Raw genomic sequence first — 21,443 nt, forward strand, 5'->3', positions numbered from 1 at the left:
TATATTACGGCTGTAGGACATGAGTAATGCCTTCGTACAGGGCAAAGTAACAGTAGTTGTCAATGGAGTCTGGTGGGTATCAGGCGAGTAACACTGGGGCGACTGAGGCTCAGATGGTACAGTGGATCATCTTCCAATCCCAATTCCGTTGGCTCAGTCACCCTTGTCCATTTGTCAAACCGTCCCTTGGCGAAACACTGAACCCCAAATGGATCCCATTGAAAACGTGCGCACCTTGAACTGCAGCCATTACCACTGGTGTGTGAAGTGATTTGAAATTGTGAAGCAGTGTAAAGGTCAAATCTGTTCTTACTTAAAAGGTGGTCCAGCAGAAACTACTCTAAAGACATCTTAAGTATGACGCATATTTGACCAAATATGAATGTTTTTTGTTGTTGTTTTTTGTTTGTTAAATGGTTCTTTGTTAAAGTGGCTCAACCATGAAGCATTTTGTTTTCAGACCTTCAACTGTTCACATCAATGACAATCAACTAAAAACTTCATCCAAAACACTTCAGATAATCTCATCGACTCTTCGAAGTAGGTTTGATTTGTAAACCCACATTTATCTTTTTACACAGACGTTCACGTTGATCCTGCTACAGATAGATGTGTGGCTGTTACACAGATTTCTTTGTTGCACTAAACATCGCTTGCTGAAATTACTATGATTACATTTCAATGTATCACAAAGCCTGTGACCCAGTTGAGAACTCATCATTTCAAGTTTGCTTATAGTGTTTCTCTTCTTCACGCTGAATTTTCATATTATTGACTGTTATCACCTGTGTCAAGGTGTGCATTACCTGTGGCCTCCACAGCATCAGACACGTTTGATGACATGAGCGTCGCTTGTCCATCAAGCTCTGCCTCAGCAGTCACTGCCACATTAATGGAAGCCGATATGTTTTTGTCGCGGTGTCGAGTAAATTAACTCCTGCGCAGTAACCTTAGACAGCCCCGGCTGGGAGGTGACAGTGACTTGGACTGGGGGGCACAGGTGCATTGTTGGGCAGCTTCACTGGAGTCACTAAGTGCAGTCAGTGAGGTATCCGTGGAAAACTCATCTCACATTTTTAAACAGCAACTTTTACATGCAGTGGCTTTTCAAAGTTTGGTACGATCGTCCCCTGGGGGGGAGAGAGGTTCAGGGGAGCTTCAGAAACAGGAATTATCTCAGGGACGGTGGGGGTCCCAGGGCAGCTATGATTCACTTGGTAAAGTGGGTTGTCTCTCAATGGAAATGTTATATGGTCGATCCCCTCATGTTCCCAAGAAACTGAAGTCCAATCTGCTCCCAATGGATAGACTGAGTGCCCATTGTAAAGCACTTCTAGGGCTGTTAAATCAGTGGAAAAGCCATTTACCATTTCACAGCATTGTGTCTTTCCTCTTAAAGAGATTAAATTTTGATGAAAAAAATGGACGAAGGGCAAAAACTAATATCTATTTTCATAAAAATAACCTTTAGTGTGAAACCATAAGAGATACAACAGTTAAATACTATATATCGGTATATTTCCAATTAAAATCTCCCTAGTAAAATAAGACATATGAGATTAAAATGTTAAAGATACTAGGAAGTCTAACGCTCAACCACAAATCTCAAACTTTACGTGATCATTGTCATCGATTTGTGTAGTGACTATTGTCAACGACTCTGAATGTACCAAGATAGTAAAAAAAAAAAAAAAGTGACAAAGAGAAATATAGTCTCGAGATCAACAAAGGTGGCTCTCACAGTAATTGAGATTGTTTGTGATCGCTGAAGAAAGACTTTGTGCTGAAGCCATTTCAGAACAGCTATGAAATGTGAAGGGGATAATGAGGTCACTGCATCAGGCTTTGATGAAGGCGAGAAAAACATTTCTGTCGCTGGGCCTTGCTTCGGTGCAAAACGAGCGCTGACGGCTAACGAGTGAGGAATATTAAAGAGAGGAGCAAACTACAACTTGTAAAAGTTCAATCCACTCAGACTGTAAAATAGTCTGGCTGACTGTCTGTGGGAAAACTTTCTTTTTGTCACCATAAATCTGTCATACGCACGGACAGTTATGCTTAAGTATCCAGGGTATAGGCAATCTAAAAAAAAAAACCCTCCTGGTTGAGACGCTGAATTTGTTAAACTTGAATAGACACAGATGTGAACTCGACACGTGCCCCGCGCTGTGCTTTAAGGCCAATGGAAAACAGAAATGCTTTGGTTTCTTCTATTCATCGACACAAAAGGCACAGATTTGCTAAATACAAAAATATGTTGACTAAATCAGGACCGTCTTATTGAATTATACATTTTTGACCTCTCTGAATGAATATTTAAATAGTTCTATAAATTATTTTAGGGATTTTTTTTTTTTTTATATTTCAGGGTTCAGCCAAACCATTACACACTCTCACTATTTCACTCCAATTGCAGAAAAAAAATGGACTCGGGCATAAGCCTCGCTGACTCCCCGACTCTTTGAAAAAGTTTAAAGAATCAAATTAAAGAGGAAGCCCTGACTTTGATACTGCCATCTCAGCATGAACATTTTAGATTAGATCAGGAAAAAATATCTTCCCAGTAGCCATTTGCTTTCCAATACATGTCACATATTTACACGCTATAAAAATATATGAGATCTTCCTTCTGGTTTACAGTTCCTAACATAAGCTAAAAGGTGCTCCTGGGCTCATCTTGGCATGTCGGTAATCGACTGCACAAGTTAGAATGTGTTTCTGTAAGTGTGATAAGATGATAAATATAGAGTTGGATAAACAGCTCCGGGGAGAGGACTGTGAGATGTACGGTGATGTCATCAGCAGTACTGGACCAAATATGAGTCATCCACAAGTTTCGGAGCGTCGGTGATGAAAACATCAGCCCTAAACTAGGCTAATCCACACAAATCCATGAATTTAGACCCAGCACATGCACACAAACACACTTGAGCATAAGCACATAGCCGACACCCGCGGAGTTCGTTTGAAATGAACAAGAGATTAATTATGGAATAGAACATGTGCTAATACATGTGAATATTAGACCTGGCTTATCTAACATGCTAATTTAAGGGCTTTACACCTCCTGCCACGTGTGCGTACAAACGTCACTGAGCTGCAATGAAAGTCGACGGGATTTCACAAATCCGCTTTGTGTCACAAAAGTTTAGCCGAAAAAGAGTGCAAAGCAGCAAAGGAGAGCAAGTTAAAGAGTGCCTGCAGTATATTAATACAGTCTTGTAAAAACTCTTCTCCCCTTGTGATCCATTACTTTTTATGTCTCGACATCGCAAATGGATTACTGACTTCTGCCTCTACGGGAGTGGCCCAGGACATCACTGTGTCAGAACGTCTGTGTGAATTCATTATTTCTGATCGGGTAGTATAAAGCTGCGGTAACGCGACGCGACCTGGCAAATATGATCGAAAACAAAACAACTTGAAGACAAAAAAAAAATTGCAGAACGATGCAAAAATTGTGAAAAGTTGCAGTTTCTTTGAATAACAGATACAATTTTGACAAATAATGAAATGAATTTGAATTTGTAAAAAAAGAAAAAAATTGTCTTATTGTAAATAAAAATATAATATCTTTAAATAAAAAAAACCCCAGTTTTTCTGAACAACCAGATACATATTTAAACACGCACGCACGCGCGCACGCACAACAAATGTCTATTCTAATTCTTCCCTAAGCTCATTTCCTCCTTCAACATTTACCTATACTTCCCACAAGACTTCCATCTTTTCTTCATTTACCTTTAGGTGACCTGCCTAGAAGTTTCTCTCTCTCTCATGCATACTGTCTTTCTTTCTACAGGCTCCTTCCCTCTGTCCTATGTCCCTCTACTTGAGTGCTGAGTGAGGACAGATCTCCTCCCTGACTGGGCGGATTGACTTGCCGTGGCTGTCCCCGTTGACACGTCCACACAAACACAGTGACGCACGCTGCAGACGGCTTTGTCGGGGACCCGAACTGCATGAGGATGAAACGGAGACGGACAGCTATTAATGACAAAGACCTCCCGCTGAGACGCAGCGGGATAATCCTTCGTTGATGACTGCTGACTGACTTCATGATTAGTTTTCTAGCAGGGGGACCTCTTGGTGGTGTGGTTACATGATTGGTAAACCTCCGCTAACTTTTTGGAAATCGACAGAGTTCCACCCCTCGGTCCATTATCACAACCTATATCTGTGCAGAATGAAATGTAAAACATTCAAAGACGCACACCAATGGCAATAAAGTTGCCATGTGTTGTGTGTCGATTGAGAGCAACTTTTATTTTGTCATCAACCAGAAAGAGAAACATATTGTGGGGATATTAGATTTTACACTCACCTTATGCAAGAGATTGATACAGCTCTAAAGTTATAGAGTGTTATAATAAAATGAGATTTTTTTTTTTTTTTTTTTTTTTTAACAGATTCTTTTTTTCTTTTTACATCAAACTGAAGCACATTGTCTTCCAGCGGGTTGAGAACAGAGCTCTCCTTTCACAGCGGGCCATTTCATTTTTTGCCTGACACGAGGAACAGACAGGTTGAGCTCTTTATGTACTGTCTTTTGTTTGAAGAGGAGGGGAAGCTGAGAGTACAAAGACAGATCAGAGCTCAAAGAGTAACACAGCTGTGAATTACACCCAGCTGGTCGACACAGGCGGGATTCATCCACAGATCAGATTTTCATCCAGAGGGAAATCTGCCACGGTGAGCTAAAAAAAAAAGCATATTCAAATCTGCAGGGGGGGGAAAGATAGTTTATATAACTTTTTTTTCAAATTGGATGTTTAACCTCTGAGAAAATATTAGATAAAAAATAAATACTGTACTTAGATATTGTTCAAATATTGACACAGCTCTTTTCACTTTTCGCAGAACTTCCGTACTAAACTGCAGATAATAGCTAGATTTCACGAGTTTAACATAAATAAAACAAAGTCAAAGCGGCAGCTCATCTGGCTTAGTACCAAAGCTATTTTCCAACAAACAAACACAAACTCTAAATTATGTCCCAGGGCGGACACTTTGAAATCTGCGCATGTCTTCTTTTCTTGTGCTGAGGTGTGTTGATATATGTGCGCATGCACTCCCCTATCCGATCGATGGCAGGTATACGACGTCTGGCCCTGCAATCAAGGACGAGCTTGTGGGAGGGCACCGGCTCCAAAAGGTGCTGAACACAACCGTAATTATCGGGAGACAAAGCTGCAGACATCTATCAAACATGCAGATGAATTTCTGTTCCGCTTTGCTTTAACTTCTATATCTATAAATATTGTTCTGTTTTCACTTGTCTTCATTTCTTAAAAGCCTCGTTCTATGTTTCTCCTCACCGCCTTCTCTGCATCCTCCAATGATCTTGTCTTTAGTTCCCCTCATACAACGACGTCCTTTTTCTTCCCATTTGTCTCTGCCCTGAACTAATATGTAGTGAGTGACACTCGGAGAGCACAGAAATGATGAGCAGCTACAGCGAGCAACAGGGAGTGACACGGAGCGAGGAAAATCCTGCACTCCCACGAGCGGAAACAGAGTGGGAGTGACAGGTGTGGCGTGGTGTGGCACGTATACTGGAATCCAAAAGACGCGGGAGACAGTTTGATGAGAGGATGGGAAGGTGAGGTGAGAGATGGAGACAGACACAGGAAAGGACAAAGCGAGAGCGAAGAGGAGATGTGGTTTTGAAGTGGAAGCGGAGATGGCAGGTGACAGAGGCGAGGAGAAGAAAAAAAAAAACATGTTTAAAACCCTTTTAAGTTTTTGCCTTAATGAAAGGTGAACGGGAGCTGGGGAAGAAGAAGGAGCATAACTTCACCAGAAAAAGTACGAGCGAGAACGGAGACAAAAAAAAAAGCGAACGTCCCCACTGTGACAAAAGGTGCCAAGACAGCAGACATCTATCACCCGCAAACCTTCATAAATCAACCACAGACATAATTAAAAACATTCTTTATCACCCAATATTGGCTCGTTGTTCAGACGGGTGGCAATTTAGGTGATTGTTGTGTGAACAATACAAAGAGGCACGCCGAGTAATCAATACTCAATGATGCTGAATAATCAGAAGATAAACAGATTAATTAAAGAACAATTTATGTTAAAGGAAAGTGAAAATTTGTTTCTTTTCAGTGACTCACACAACATTTAAAGAAATAAGGTTTTTTTTCCCGACCAGGTAAATGGGCGGTTCCCTCTCAGTATGCTATTAAGCTCATTCAAATGTCAGCCTAAAGAAATGAGAAAACTTATTTTATAGCGGGATAGAAACAGTGTTGTGGAATGGTTATGGTGGAAGAACAAATGATCACATTAATGAATTAAATCAGGAATATTTCAGTATGCCCTGTGTGACAACAAAGTGAATAACTTCACCTGTATTTATGATTATACGTGCATCTACATATGTTACTTAAGATGCCATTGTATGACTCAGGGTCATGACTAAAATGTCGAAATCACTACAAAAAAAAAACCCCAACAACAACAAATATTTCGAAACCCATCAAAATAAAGCTGCATGAGTGAGACTTAATTGTCAGTGTCATCGGTAGTGACAGTGATGAATGAGTGTAGACGGTGCATGTGTTGTTTGTGTGCAAACACCAAAATGGAAAAAAATAAATAAAAAATGGTGTGGTGTTGGCAGGGCTGAGGAGAGGAAGAGCTGCCTCATAGGAAGCAGGGTTTTTATTTTCCAGAGGAGAGGAAGTCTGACGAATGCCAATCACCTGCCAAGGAGGTAGTGGTTACTAACAAGCACACAGATACAGCCAGGGATCATCACTTTCGATATAAAATACAATTCAGGCCAATCAAGAAATGTTTTTAATAAACGATGAGCTGACAGAAAAGTCAACTTTCCTGACCTGTGCCATGCTCTTCTTAGGCCTGAACCTCGATGAACAGCAGTCATGTGATAAATACTGCATGATACTGGAACAAACATATTGTGAATGTTTTTTTTTTTTACAGTGATTCTCTCATAAACATCAGAAAAAAGTTGCATGACTTCATTATTATTACTGTAGAAACAAATCTTCACTCAAAGTCCCCACCTCAGCTTTCATATAGATAGGAACTTGGAAAATTACCAGTTGGGGAAGTTGCATTTCTCAGTTGGAAGCATTTAGTTGTATTTTTGGGGCATTTCTCTTTTTGGTCATGAGCACATCATCATGCTCATTGTTTGAACAGATGATTGATTAGTGCTGAATGAGCTGGGAGTGGATGTTTGGCCACAATAACTCTTACGTGGGTAACCTGTCGAGAGTGTACAATGCCTTCACCTGTGAGCTTCCAGTGTTCTGCGACCACGATCTGAATGAAGCAGTAAGTGGAAAATAAAGATTCAAGTTGGTCTCTTGAACTAGGCTGTGCTGCTGCAGCATGTTCAGCAGCATGTTTGTGAATTCCTGCTGAGTAAAGTCCTACAGTAATTATGTATTTTAAGGATGCTCTTTGGACACGTTGCCGTGAAGATCGAGACGGATGATTTGAGTTTTCCCGGCCAGTCTCTTCTGTTGGCCCTCCATCTTTCCTCTCGGGCCATCCTTCCACCTCTCCTTTCATCCCACTTTTTGTTCTGTCTTGCCTTTCAGCTAACACCCTGTAAAGCCCTTGTCTCGCCGACCCACTGAGCACCAGTCGCATCCTGTATATGTGTTGGCAGACCCACTTTCATTCACACTGACTTTGATTTCCTTCTAAATTAATGACCTGCTTTAAATTAGTGGAAAAAATGTGCTGAGGACACTCTAATGCCAGGCAGGAAAGAGGAAGAAGGATTAGCTGATTTGTGCCACATAGCTGTAATGTGAAGTCACGGCTGTGTGTGTGTGTGTGTGTCGGTATGTGTGTGTTAGTGTGCGTGAGTGTTTATCCCCGACATAACTCCTGATGCACTTTGCCAGAGATTTTAAGTGAATTTAGGCTGAGAGAGTTGGACGGAGTACAAACAGCAAGCAAAGACGAATCAGGGGCTTGCGGGAAAAAAAACAAAAGATAACAAGGCACAATAGCAAAAGAGTCTGGAGTTAATGTGTGAAAGAGGGAAGGCAAAATGGAGTGAAGGGAAAAAAAGAGAGGGTGACAGGGAAATTAAAGGAAAGCTTTTAAGCTTTTATGATGAAGTTGGCCCCATAGGCACTGCTTCTTTTCTCCTCCCCTTCAGAATCTAGTTCATATTCAACATCACATCTGAGATGATTTAAAATTCATAATGATTTGCTTCTCCATCTCCATGTGTTCACTCTATACTGTATATGTCCTGGGAATTTTTCTCATGCCTGGACTTTCTCTCCTTTTCTTTTCTGCATTTTCCCATGAATAATATCCCCCCTGTCTTTCTTTGTAGGGCTAAAATGTCACCGTCCCCCGAGACGGTTTCCTTCCTACCTGTCTGCGCTCCTTCCCAATCTATATCTCTCCTCCACTCTCTCCTGCTATCCCTCTGTCAGTTCCAATTCCCAGAGCTATCCCTGTGTTTCTTAATCCCCCTCCCTTTCTTGCGATAATTCCCCTCCTTTCCCTCCCCTGCTTTTTTCTGTCAAGATCTCCCTCGCTCTCTGGCAGCCGCTCTCCTCTCTCCTCTCTCCTCCCCCTCTTTCCCTGCCTCCCTCTTTCTCTCTGTTTAGCTCGCCCTTGCTTCCCCCTTCTCACTCTCTCTCTCTTACCCCCCCACTCATCGCTCACTCTCTTCCCTTAAATCAGCCCTAATAGACTGCAGTGCCACACATGTTCCAGACACGCTTGCACAAAGATGCGCAGAGGTATTAGCGCAGTAATTACGCGGCAGCACAAACACTCCCCACACACAGACGTACATCATCCACGGACTCGCGAGCACGCCCGCACATGACAACCTGCCGCACTGTCAGCACCACCTGCCTTGTATTTTGGACTGCTTCTGAGAGGAGAAAGTAGCACAGAAAAGAGAGAGGTGGAGAATCAAGGAGCGCTGGAGATGGGATAAAGGCTCAATAACAATACAAGAGAGGGATGGCACGGGGTTGGTGTAGACAAACAAAGAAAATTGGAAAGGTTACGAAGACAAAAGACTCATAAAAATGAAAAGGACAGGGATGGAGGGACCCTGAGAAAAGGAGTGACTCCTGATGGTCTTGAGCCAAACAAAAACACAGAACAAAACTGGGAGAAGAAAGTGTCAGTGACACATAATGAGGGAGGGAGGAGGAGTATGAAAGGGAGAGTCAGCAAGCCAGCACTGTGCACATTTGTGAACAAAAGATATGCTTGAGCGTGTGTGTGTCGGAGAGAGAGATACCAAAAGGGAGGGGAGGAGAGAAAGAGAGAGAGAGAGAGAGAGAGAGGGAGGAGTGACTCGGGAGAGGGAGGAGTGAGAGGAGTGTGTGAGATATTGTCATCCAGTCCTGCAAAGAGAACAGCAGCAGCAACAGCGGGAGCAGTGCGGGCATCACCAGCGGACGGGATACAGACGCACTGAGCAGAACCAGACGGCGAGGAAATACGAGAATACAGACTGATGGAGAAGCAGCGACAAATGGGGAAGATGGAATAAAAGAAAAAGCATTTTATTGCTTTGCCTTACTCTTTACACTTCTGTTTGGAGCATCCCACAAGCAGACCACCAGTGAAAACACATACATATGATATATATATAAAATTCCTATACATATATATCAAATTATGCCTGTTTTCAAAGAAGCTGCAGCCGGACATGGATCGACCGAATAGACGGCAAAATCCATTGCATCAAAAATTGGGAAATAATATGCAGCAGTTACCTTAAAAAACTGTTGCATATTAATGCTTTGACATTTTTGTCCCTTTTTTTTTTTTTTTTTTTTTTTTTTTTGCTCAGTGAGGCAAAAAGAAAAAAAAAAAAAAAAAGACAATAACTATTTTTAAAAACACAACATTGGTGTATATGGAAAATTGGAAAACTGTAAACTGAATAGTTGAACCAACAACAAAAACAACAGCAAAGACCGTCTGCTGCACGCAGTCCCGTATTTCCAAAGGGGCTTCTTTTGAAAACAGGATATTTTTTGATCTGCCCTCGGTGACACACTGCTGTTTGGCTGTCGCATCTCCACTTGTCTCTGTCGTCCGAGCGGTCTGGGGAAGCATTATTCCGGCGAGGCTTGTGCAAGTGTGCCGCAGAAAGTGCAGAGGGCATTCCACAGGCTCTCTGACCCCACGGTGATATTTCCTCAGCGACAACAAAAACCTCACTAGGGGCTGAAAGGGAAAGGTGAGGTAAGTTGTGGAGGAGACAGAAGAAAGAAAAAAAAAAAGCTGCATCTATTCGAGAGGAAGACAGAGAATAATACAAGAGCGTGAACAAAAACTGAGCTAAACGCTAAACCGAGGAAGGAAGAAGACTTGATCCGATACGTCCACACTGGTGAAGTAATTCCGACACGTTTATCTTTTTAACAGCTTCTCTGGAGCCTTGGATGCAGCAGCACTAAGATCAGAGATTTAGTGTCACAACATTGGCCCTCCCCTCCCTCCCTCTCTTCTCCCCCACCTCTCCCTTCTCCCCTTCGCCTTAGCACTTGTAGGGCAGGACTGAGCAGGCTGACAGAGTACCCAGCTGGTGTCCTGGGTCTGTTAGAGACCCTGGGACCCAGGGAGAGGAGGGGTTTCGGTGGAGCGCACTCGGAGCAGTAGCAACAGGAGCTCCACTTCCACGCTGAGCACAAAGAGCCACTGGACTTTTGCGTGTCGCTCAGAAGCCACAGAATAACAGTGACAGTGTGCTGTGACCAGGGGGGATTTTTTACTTTCAGCGTGTGCATGTGACAGTATAGGCGTGCATGTGTGAGACAAAACACGCCTCAGGTGCAGGAGGGACGCTTTTGGACTGTAATCACCACAGGATCTAAACTGACGAGCGCCTGGAGAGATGTTCTAAAGAATATTGAGCAGCTGCTGTTACCTGTTGGGTCTCTGGCTAAAAATAGGAAATAGCGCTCTTCACAAAATAAAAGCTGATCATTTTGTAGCACATATACAGCGGCTATACGACCGAGGCTACACTTCTCCAAGGGGGAGTAACTTTTCTCCAAGTGGCAGTGAAAAGATGGGCACCACAAGAATAAAAAAGCTTCCCTTGAACAGTGACACAGAGCAGGAGGATGATAGACGCAAGTTAGACTCTGAGTGGGAGAAGTAGAGGACACAGAGGAAAACAACGCATCCTGGATCACAGTTTCTTCCTGGACATCAAAACTAATTTGACTCAAGTGTTGAGCATTAGAGTTGTTATCCACGGTGGAAATATGAGTCCGTCTTCAGAGTGAAAAGCCTTTCATGTGGGAAGCCGTGACTATCTGCGAGTTTGAAAAAGGAATCTGCCTCCATTTCCTGCTCGCGCCATCAGTAACCCAGAGTTCTCACTTTTCACGGATTATTCATCCACTCAGCGGGGGAGCTTATTGCTGAAAATGCCAAAGGCAAGTTCATTCGTAGGTAACACGCCCTCTTAAACGGGATTGCCTCCAAGCCAGCGGATTTGGGATTTGTCTACAACCGCCTCTGCTGTCTGCTGATGACACATGGCTTTGTGAAAGGTGACATTTCTTGATTTTTGGAATTCTCTTACACACACACACACACACACACACACACACACACACACACACACACACACACACACACACACACACACACACACACACACACACACACACACACACACACACACACACACACACACACACACACACACACACACACACACACACACACACACACACACACACACACACACACAGAGAGAGAGCCAGGGACTGTGGAGTGTCGGCTGGGCTCACAGGGGACTCATGGGAAGCATGTTGAGATGGGAGATTGATTTCTTTCCCTCACTTGGTCGGCACCTCAAAGACAATCTGGGTTTCTGTAATTGTGTGATAATAATTCCCACAACAGTAATTCAATGTCCTTTTATGAAAGTACAGGCAATTACAGATGCAGGTTTTTTTTTCTCTCTCAAGTAATTACTGATGTCTAGATTATTAACCCATGACTGTGATTTTGGTTTAAAACTGTCAATATTTAACTTTATTTTTTTCTTTGTTTGTGAAACCTAGGACCTTTGAGTCGGGCCTGTTATTAACGATTACACATTGAGCTATCACAAGAACTTGGGAGCCCAAGATGGATACCTCTATGTACAAACTTTTTGTAAACTTCTCAATGGCGTTTCTCCTGGGGTTGATGACCCTGGGTGGACTGACCTCTCGGCCATCGGGTCTGGTTTTGGCACAGGTCTCCGCCAACAACCAGACAACAGAGTCTTCTGTGATACCAGAGGCAGCATTGGCAACACCCACACCAGAGACAGAGGACCAAACCACTCTCAGTGGTAGTAACCGCTGCTGGGGCTACTACGATGTCATGGGCCAGTGGGACCCGCCCTTCAACTGTAATGCGGGTATCTACATGTTCTGTTGCGGTTCCTGCTTCTACCGCTTCTGCTGCCAGTTCAAAGTCCACAGTCTGGACCAGACTTCTTGTTCCAACTATGACACGCCAGTGTGGGCAAACACTGGGAAACCGGATGCGCCCGTCACAGAGGTCCACGAGGAACCAGACCGTGATCGGACCCACATGATCGTTTATATTATCTGTGGAGTCGTGGCCATCATGGTGCTGGTGGGGATTTTCACCAAACTCGGGCTGGAGAAGAGTCAGGGAGGACAGACAGACATGACCAACTCCAGGTAAGAACTGAGCAGAGCAGAATGAATGCATGAATGATTGAATAAATTCATGCATGCATGGAGCCATGATAGTGGGACTAAAAGGAATAAAAATGAAAAACAAGGAAAGAGAGAGAGAAGATAGAGATGAAAATGATAAAGATACAGATCTGATATAACCATCTACTGGTAGCTACTAAGAAGAGCAGCGTGAATGAAAGGATGAACAAATAATGGATTGGTGAAACTGGGCATGGAAAGAATGAACAATTATGGAAATTAAACAGCTGTGAGACTGGTTAGAAGTGAAATGGATGATGACAGTGATCATTAAGGTAATAATGGTGTCACTTCACATCATGATGTGGATTCATCAAGTTTTTCAAGATTTGCCCGAGAATATTTAAATTGCATGGTAGACGGATCTGTAGATTAAACGTTTATAAAAGAAGATGAACTAAATAGTCGAACCTATTCAAATACATTTGCTTTTGGAATAAAATTGAAATGAGACTTCCTGATGTATGTTAAATGGATAAAAACAGCAGGCGGGAGGTAAACAATAGAAAGAGATAAAAATGGTTTAAGCACCTGCCATTACTCCATTCTGTGAGCTCAGCTGATCTAACCAGCAGCTCGTGTCAGTTATGAACCTGACATACTAAGATGCTGTATAAAGCATGTCCAGTTGCACTTTCAGGCAAATAGATTGTGTCTTTTGTTTGCATGCATTTTGCAAGTGATCCATTAAGAATAATACCATTAGGGGCATCACATGCAAACAATATTCAATTCAGGGTTTTGTATCCATTCAGACCTGTTTTCATGGGATCGACTTGCTTGCGTTTGCCACACAGTGATGGAGCTCTGAGCCCCCACAAGCACAAAATAAAATGTGAAACTATGGAGTTGTATGTGTTGGTGGATGAACTCATCGAATACAGTGAATGAATCAGAACTTTGCAAACAAAACATAAAACAAAGAAGCACAATGTGGGAGATGATTACTCACAAAGTCGATTGTGCGGGAAAAACAATAACAACAGTTGAGATATAGAAATGATCGCAAAACCGAAGAACACAGAACATCCTATGATTAAGTCTGTAAACAAAAGTCATGGTGAGCGTGCTGAAGAAATGACCCTCAACACAATAACACCAGCATGTCTGCTCTGATTTGCACCCAGTTTTCAAACACATTAAAAACTGATGAAATCATAAACAACACAAATATTTTCTTTGCAAATCACATGTAAATGTCTATTTTGCACGATCTGAAACTCGCACACAGGATATTCAATATTCACGAGGGAAAATGTGCTAAATTGATAGTGTGTTATTTTGTGCAGCCCTTAGATGCAATCCTCAGTCCGTTTCATAGGTAGAACAGCAAAATGTGCATGCTCCTATCAAATTTGCTTGCATAGGCAAACCTTGAGTAGATCAGCCCCTATGTATTTTCCACAGTATTAAATCAGGCAAAAGCATCAAATTCCGGATAGGTTCTTTGCCCCGATGCCCAGGCAAAAATAATGTAGAAATGCCTGTGACCATGTACATGTTCACACAGTGCATCAGTGGCATTACTGTTTGCTAGGCATTCACAAGCTCCCTGGTAATGCACCAAATTAAATGTACCCAAAAGGCTTCGTCCGTATCCATCTGTGTATTTAGTGTACAGCATAGAGCTAAACTGTGAGCATTCAAACTGTCCAGGCATGAATAGTTGACAAAGAACAAACTGTTGTTGATTCAATACAAAACCTGGAAGTGTGATTACCTAAGCTGTGGATTTCAATATTGCAATTTTAATGTTGTTTTGCAGTTTTATTAGTTAATTGCTAGAGCTATAGTCATTAGATTACCGTGAGGCACACGCCGAGATCCCAGATTTCGGGTGAAACAAGTAAGTTGACTATTGTTCCAAATGTCATCACATGAGCACTTTTTCTGTGATCATTTGGCCCAAATGTTGACAGTCAACCCAAAGCAATATGCTGGCTGGCCATTATGACTACACTACATTACTGTTATTATGCAGGCTTTGACAGTAATTGAGCATTACTGAGATTAATGACTATAATTTGAGCACTGATTTTCAAATTGTAATCCCTTAAGTGTCCTTGTAATTAAAAAGTAATCACATTACTGTGTAGTTTTGCTCTTTCCCAGCACGTTCAGCCACATACAGCATGGACTGAGGAATATCTGCATATGTGTGAGAAGGTCACCAGCTGAGTAATGAATAAAAGTAACTGAGCCACAGTGAGGTGATCATGGGCACAAAGTCTGTTTGCAACCACGAGAAAGCAACAGAATAGAGGCAGACGGGCAGAGAGGGAGAGAGAAAGAAGGGAGCACAGGACGGAGGTCAGGTGGTGGGATGGAGATGCCAAAGGACAGATGTCAAGTGATGGAACTGGGGGAGTTTTGGGTGAAAATTACAGTGCGGCTGCATGGTGTTTTCTCTGCATCGGTATTGCCGTTTCACATTGATGGGTGATTGATTGCTGTGACACAACTGTGACTCTGGCAATGCGTGGCCTCTGGAGAACAATGAGAAGAGAGAGGCTGGTTTTTGGAAGGGTGAAATATTGAGCGGATTTGACTGGAGTGCAGCCAATGGCTAATTCTAGTACAGAGGAACGTGTGTGTGTGAGGAGAGAGAGAGAGAGAGAGAGAGAGAGAGAGAGAGAGAGAGAGACCAGCCAGCCTATCGGGTGTTAAGGGTTAGCCCATGGGGGCTGCTTTAAAATCCTGTCATTACCAAATCTGTCCTCCACCTCCCAGAGCACAATATGGAGGAGGAGGAGGAAGAGGAGGAGGAGGAAGACGATAGCAGCAAACATCCGTACTCATTAATATTAAACTGCACTGAGCCACCAATAACACAATGAACGCTGGCATCGCTCAGCTCTTTTTGATTTGCAATCAAGCAAATATGTAAATTATATTACCTGAGGCAAAGGCCTGTTTTTAGAGATATATTTTTTAAATGTGCCTGGCCGACGTCACCACATGCAGGCCACGCAGCCAGAATAAACGCTGAGCATTTTTTATTGAGGTTTCCTAGAGGGGACATGCGGACGCCCCCAATCAGCAGGACAGCTGTTTGACCACATCTGTCCCACCGAAGGATTCTGAAACAAGACAATAAAGCTTTGGTAGCTTGACCATTTACTTTGACCTTCCTGGATAAAATCACGCTTTTATCTCAGATGCAAATGAATAGAGATAGGCTGTTATACCACTTATAGCCAGTCCAGTTAAAATCGGGCCAAGAGCTTACTGCAAATGGATGTAAAGTGTCAAACTTTTACTGCAACGCAACAGGTAACGAATAACGTTAATAATTAAGAGAACTCACAGAATAATGACATCCATGCAAATAATCCATTAATCAAGATAACTGTTTTGGTTGAACCAGCCAGAAGTCCTGTGAGGGTGTCACTGTATGTCAAGTAATTGCAGACAAGGTCACAGTTGTTTTGGTTATGTGATAATAACTAAATCCAATCAGCAATATTAACATCATAATGTTCTTTATGACGCCTGCAGGGGCCATTCAGTTGCATAATGAGTACTTTTCGATGGCTTTTTTCACTTGGCATAGCAGGAAAAGCACACGTCAAACACATTTCAATAGGCATGGTTCAGATCCATCAAATACCCCTCTGAGCAATGACAGAGTGGCAGCGTGCACAATACCAGCACCCTGCAAGTACCTCATCTAAATTGGATGCGGTGAGTTTAATGTTATCACCTGTTCCTACAACACCAATCCAAAATGTCAGCAGTGAAAAATGTCTATATTTTGTGCACCACTGCATTTTGAAATGAGGACTTGTTGCCTGGAACTGCACAAGACGGGATGTGAGATGAGTTTTAAAGGCAGCGTAATGAGAGACAAAGTCAATGCAGCAAAAGAAAGGGATTAGACCTGAAACTGCATTAGGCACAAGTGAAAACTTTACATAAATGTTTAAACACAAACAGCACTATCGGTCAAGTGGCCATGTTTCTATAATTGACAGTGGAAATTTGCTTCAAGGGTAAATGTTTTTGGAGTTCACACTGCGTCATAGAATTGTGTTTTTTTTTTCTGGCGCATTTTCGAAGCACCTTCCAATTCAGCCTGCAGCAACTCACACTTAAACACAGAGCAGGCTAAGGTGTTGTGACAAAAGCTAGGGTATAGAAAATGTGCCTATAGCCTTGTTATCTGGGGAACATTTTTTATTTTTTTTTACTGTCTCTCTGGAAAGGGTCAGAGACAGAGCGGTGACCAAGAGGCAGGGATAGAGGAGCAAAACTGCGTTGGAGAGATACAAAGAAACACAAAACGAACAGAAGGATGAAATGAGGTCACACCGGGGACTCACTGATTTCACCACCCAACTGCCAACCACAGCTGTTTACATCATATCTGCCAGAGCGCGTGCCTCCGTGCGTGCAAGTGAGAGAGACAGAGAGAGTGAAAGAAAGGCAGTAAGAATCGCACAGCAGCCGACCACCGCATCGACGTGAACGTCCTGCTGGAGCATTAACCAGAGAGAGAGAGATGAAAGGGAGAAAGTTATTGGAGTAAAACGGAGGATCCAGCCAGTGAAGAGTGAAGCTGATTCTGCTGATTTGAAATTTAGAGCTGCAGATAAAACAGTCTATGGTTACGCTTTTACTTTGATCTTAATTAAAAATAGATTTATCTCAAGGTACTGGATGGAGATTTGAGAGAGGAAGCCAAAAGGTTTCAAATAGGCATTTGGTAACACATGTGCGTCACAGACCAGAAAAAAAAACAAAAAAAACCACAAACATTTGTCATAGAGATGTGCAGTTGAGGCGTGGGTTTTAATCACGTTGTGTAAACTTAGGCTAGTTCAGCCAAGGAATTTGTACACCGACTTAACAAAAACACACACGTATGAGCAAACAAACAAACCTGATCTGAACTGAGCATAAAGTTTTTAAATTCACCACACGATCGTTTTCTGAAGTGACACCATTTTGAATCAACTCCAAAAGCAACAGAAATGAGTCTGTTTACATGTTAGTAAAAATCATTTAACTGGGAGTAATAAGATACCGGATGTGTTTACAAGCTTGTCAAAAATCGTATGTTCAAAAACCCCTTGTTTACATGCTTCAGTCCATTATCAGATTTCTTTTGGAGTTATTATGTGCAAAGTAGCATAAGACTAAGTCTTCCTTTTGTTTTTTAGTTGTTTTGAGGTTTTTCATTGAATCTAAAATCAAATTCATCCTTATTGAACAGTGGTTCTTATTTGCCTTATTTACACATGCACAGATGTTTAAAAAAATAAAATAAAATAAAATAAATCCGATGACAGTATTGTGGACAAACCCAGGTGTGCTAATTCTACTTCTCATAACGAAATAACTGCCACTATCTGATAAAGCATATCACATAATGTTCAGATGATCACTTGAATAATCTGATAACCATAAATCCGATAATGATCAAATTTAGAGTGTGAATGTAAACAGGATCAAAGAATTGTTGTGTCATTGCAGATGAAACAAGCAGCACAGCCACACTGGTAATGGCCCTCGTGGTCGAGGTTACTGAGACTGTGACGATACGACACACGTCTCAACACAAGAATGAAAGACCGACATAGTTGAATTTTTCCCTCAAAAAAATAGATTTTTAGAATAGAATAGAATAGAATGGAATAGCTTAATTAATCCCAGAGGGACAGTCTTTCAGCATAGCTCCACACAGAGAAGAACAAAGAATAACAGCATATAACGTAAAATAGCAAAACTATTGTGATGAAAACAAAAAAAATTATTTCATAACCAGTGTATTTTTATTTATACCAGTTGGACCTTCATTTGTATTGTATTTTCAACAGCTTCTTCAGTTTGAAGTGGTGTTACTGTATATCCAGCGTACTATCGTGAGCTAACACAAACCTGAATACTGTACGTTTATCAGATCTTATTGCCTCGCAAGAGACACACAAGAGGAGTGTCTGTCGAGTAGCTGATTATCCTCTTAATGGTACCGTAACATCAAATACTGTGATATTTCAGCATCTGTAATTTCTTACACCCCTAATGCTAAATACACTTGATCACTGTGTGGTTAGGCTTAGACTTTGTGAGATTCAAGAAAATAAATGTAAAGCTGACAAATCCACAGTTGACCTACATGCACTTTTAGTGCATTTGGGTGGTCACTATTTGACTATAAAAAAATAAAACAAATTCTAATAATTCCATGGGTGAACATACATAAGGCACAAAATGAGATGGTACGCAGAACAAATCCCTGGTACTCCAAACTGTTGATAGTCAGTAGCTGCAATGACTGTTTCCAGTAGATAAACAATGTTTCCGCTTCCAGGCCTCAAAACGGCGACAAAAAACCATGTCTGTGTCTAAACCCAACACTTTCCCATCCTCTCTGCAACAACAAACCGTTTGGAATATTTGCTGGAATCTGAATGAAAATCAATGTGGCCATAAAGCTGCAAATAACATTGACAAACCTCAATTATTTGGTGCCTTAAACAGACATTGTGTGGTTTGCATGTAAAATACATTTGTATGCCTCTGTCCAAAAAGTATGAACCCTGGCGAGATTGTCTAAGGCATTTTAAAATTCATTTTCAACCTGCATACATTTGACAGAGAGACAGCACTGCACAGCTGTGAGCGACACATGCACGCGAGTGTGGCTGCACGGACGTGGGCCTGTGCCCTGTGTGTGCTCCCAACAAATAAATCCAGCCGCAAAGCTGTTAAGGTGGTAATGTGCTGAAACCTCGGGTCAGGCAATCACAACAGCCAGTGGTGCAATGATGTAAAAGGCAAAAGACACACATGTGCACCTGTGCATGCACGCACACGCAAACCTCTCATTATGACCATCCCGCGCCCTCCCTCCTCCTCCACCGCACTGCTTCTCACCTCCCAAGCGGCTGTGGGTGTTTTTGTTTTGCTCTCAGCCTGTCTGCCTCTGCTGCGTCTGTTGTGTTGTGAGGAAAGTGCTGCAAAGCAAAATTAAAAATGAATTATATCCTTTGATACATGATTCAGCAGTGGGAATTAATATGGCAAATCAGGTTTTTTATTTTATTTTTTTATTTCTTTTATGCTTCAATTAACAACAGTTCGTGAGATAACCACCGTGTCATCTTGAAAGGTGTAGGAGGAAGCAGGAACATGCACACACGCATGCACGGACACACACACACACACACACACACACACACACACACACACACACACACACACACACACACACACACACACACACACACACACACACACACACACACACACACACACACACACACACACACACACAGGCTATTCAAGGGCTCAGAAAGTGATATAAACAAGTTAATATTACCAAAGCAGCATGAGGCTACAATATCTTGAAAAACATTCCCACTTACCATATCATGACCTGACACAATCGACGGAAAACCAAGAAATAACTTTGTTGACATCGAAACGTATATATCCTGCTGATTTGAAGCCAACTTAAGACCCCCCAATGTCTTTTTATGAAAAGGCATATGGAATTGTTTGGGAGATCCCCTGGTTACTGGTAGATACTCCGGTCATAGCAAACTCTTATCACACAAGTTCAAGCTTGGCACAAGCGACAGCCAAACGTCTCCACATGCTCTATGGCACGAAGCTTACCACAGGCTAGAGACTTGGGAAACAAAGCAAGAACTCAATGTTTCCTATCACTGGAGGCAGCTGTTGCCGAGTTGAACCCCGTTTAATGCCAACCTTGCAACAATTATGGCTTATTTTATGACCATTTTGAGAATGTTAGTCTGAATGAAGCTGAAATCATCCAAAGGTTTAATCATGTCACGCTTTGGCCAGTTACTTCCAGCTAAAATGTTACCTGCAATTAAAGTCTGTTGTTATTAGGTACGCAGTTAAGAATAGTTGTTACTGAGTAAAGTTAGTTTGTTGTTGTTAGTCCTGAAGGTTTTTTTTTCTCTCCTAACTGGGATATTAAGTAAGAAAAATTATGTACAGCACCAAAATTGTAAAGAAAAACAACTATATATACGTATATATAATATTGAAAAGATGATTTTACTTCATTGATGTTCTGAAGCGATCAAAATAACTCCAATATATTGAACTAATCCCTTAATTGATCCACTGCTAGAGCCAAATAAATTAACATTATATAAAACTGAAAGTCAGAGTGAGCCTCAGCTTGCGAACTAGTTTATAACTCAATGTACCAAAAGCACAATGCAGTGCACTATGATTAGGAATATTGTGCCCTGAAACTACCAAACACCAGGAGGTTGTAACTACCACCGCACTTATTGTATATGAAAAATATAGAATTGATGGAACCAACAGCACAAATGGGATAAATGACCTTCATTTAATAATGAGTGTTATAAAACCCTGGTGTATTGGCATCGCTGCAGAAAAACACTCCAGGAATATTTTATTGCATAAAGCTCCACGTTGACAGTAATACTTGTCACAATAATACGGGTCTTTGTTAACTTCAGCGTTCACCTCCTAAACTCATTGGAATATTTGTGTTTCGAGGTCTTGGATAACGAGCCGCGCGGATAGATTCTGTGTTTGGTGGCTCACTTCAGAAGTAAATTATGATACAAAATATTAATTACCACACACACACACACACACACACACACACACACACACACACACACACACACACACACACACACACACACACACACACACACACACACACACACACACACACACACACACACACAC

General features: G+C 41.9%; 1 protein-coding gene across 1 annotated transcript in view; it reads left to right on the forward strand.

Moving 5' to 3' along the window:
* Positions 1-10,583: 10,583 nt before the first annotated feature.
* LOC308124510 (protein shisa-8-like) overlaps positions 10,584-21,443 on the forward strand; it is a 93,258-nt gene continuing 82,398 nt past the window's right edge. Inside the window, exons 1-2 of the mRNA XM_080487539.1 lie at positions 10,584-11,543; positions 12,063-12,695. Of these exons, the coding sequence (XP_080343665.1) occupies positions 12,130-12,695 (566 nt within the window). The 5' untranslated portion in view covers positions 10,584-11,543; positions 12,063-12,129. The remainder of the gene's footprint in view (positions 11,544-12,062; positions 12,696-21,443) is intronic.

Source organism: Lipophrys pholis (assembly GCF_963383615.2).
Source record: "Lipophrys pholis genome assembly, chromosome: 19".
Lineage (NCBI taxonomy): Eukaryota > Metazoa > Chordata > Actinopteri > Blenniiformes > Blenniidae > Lipophrys > Lipophrys pholis.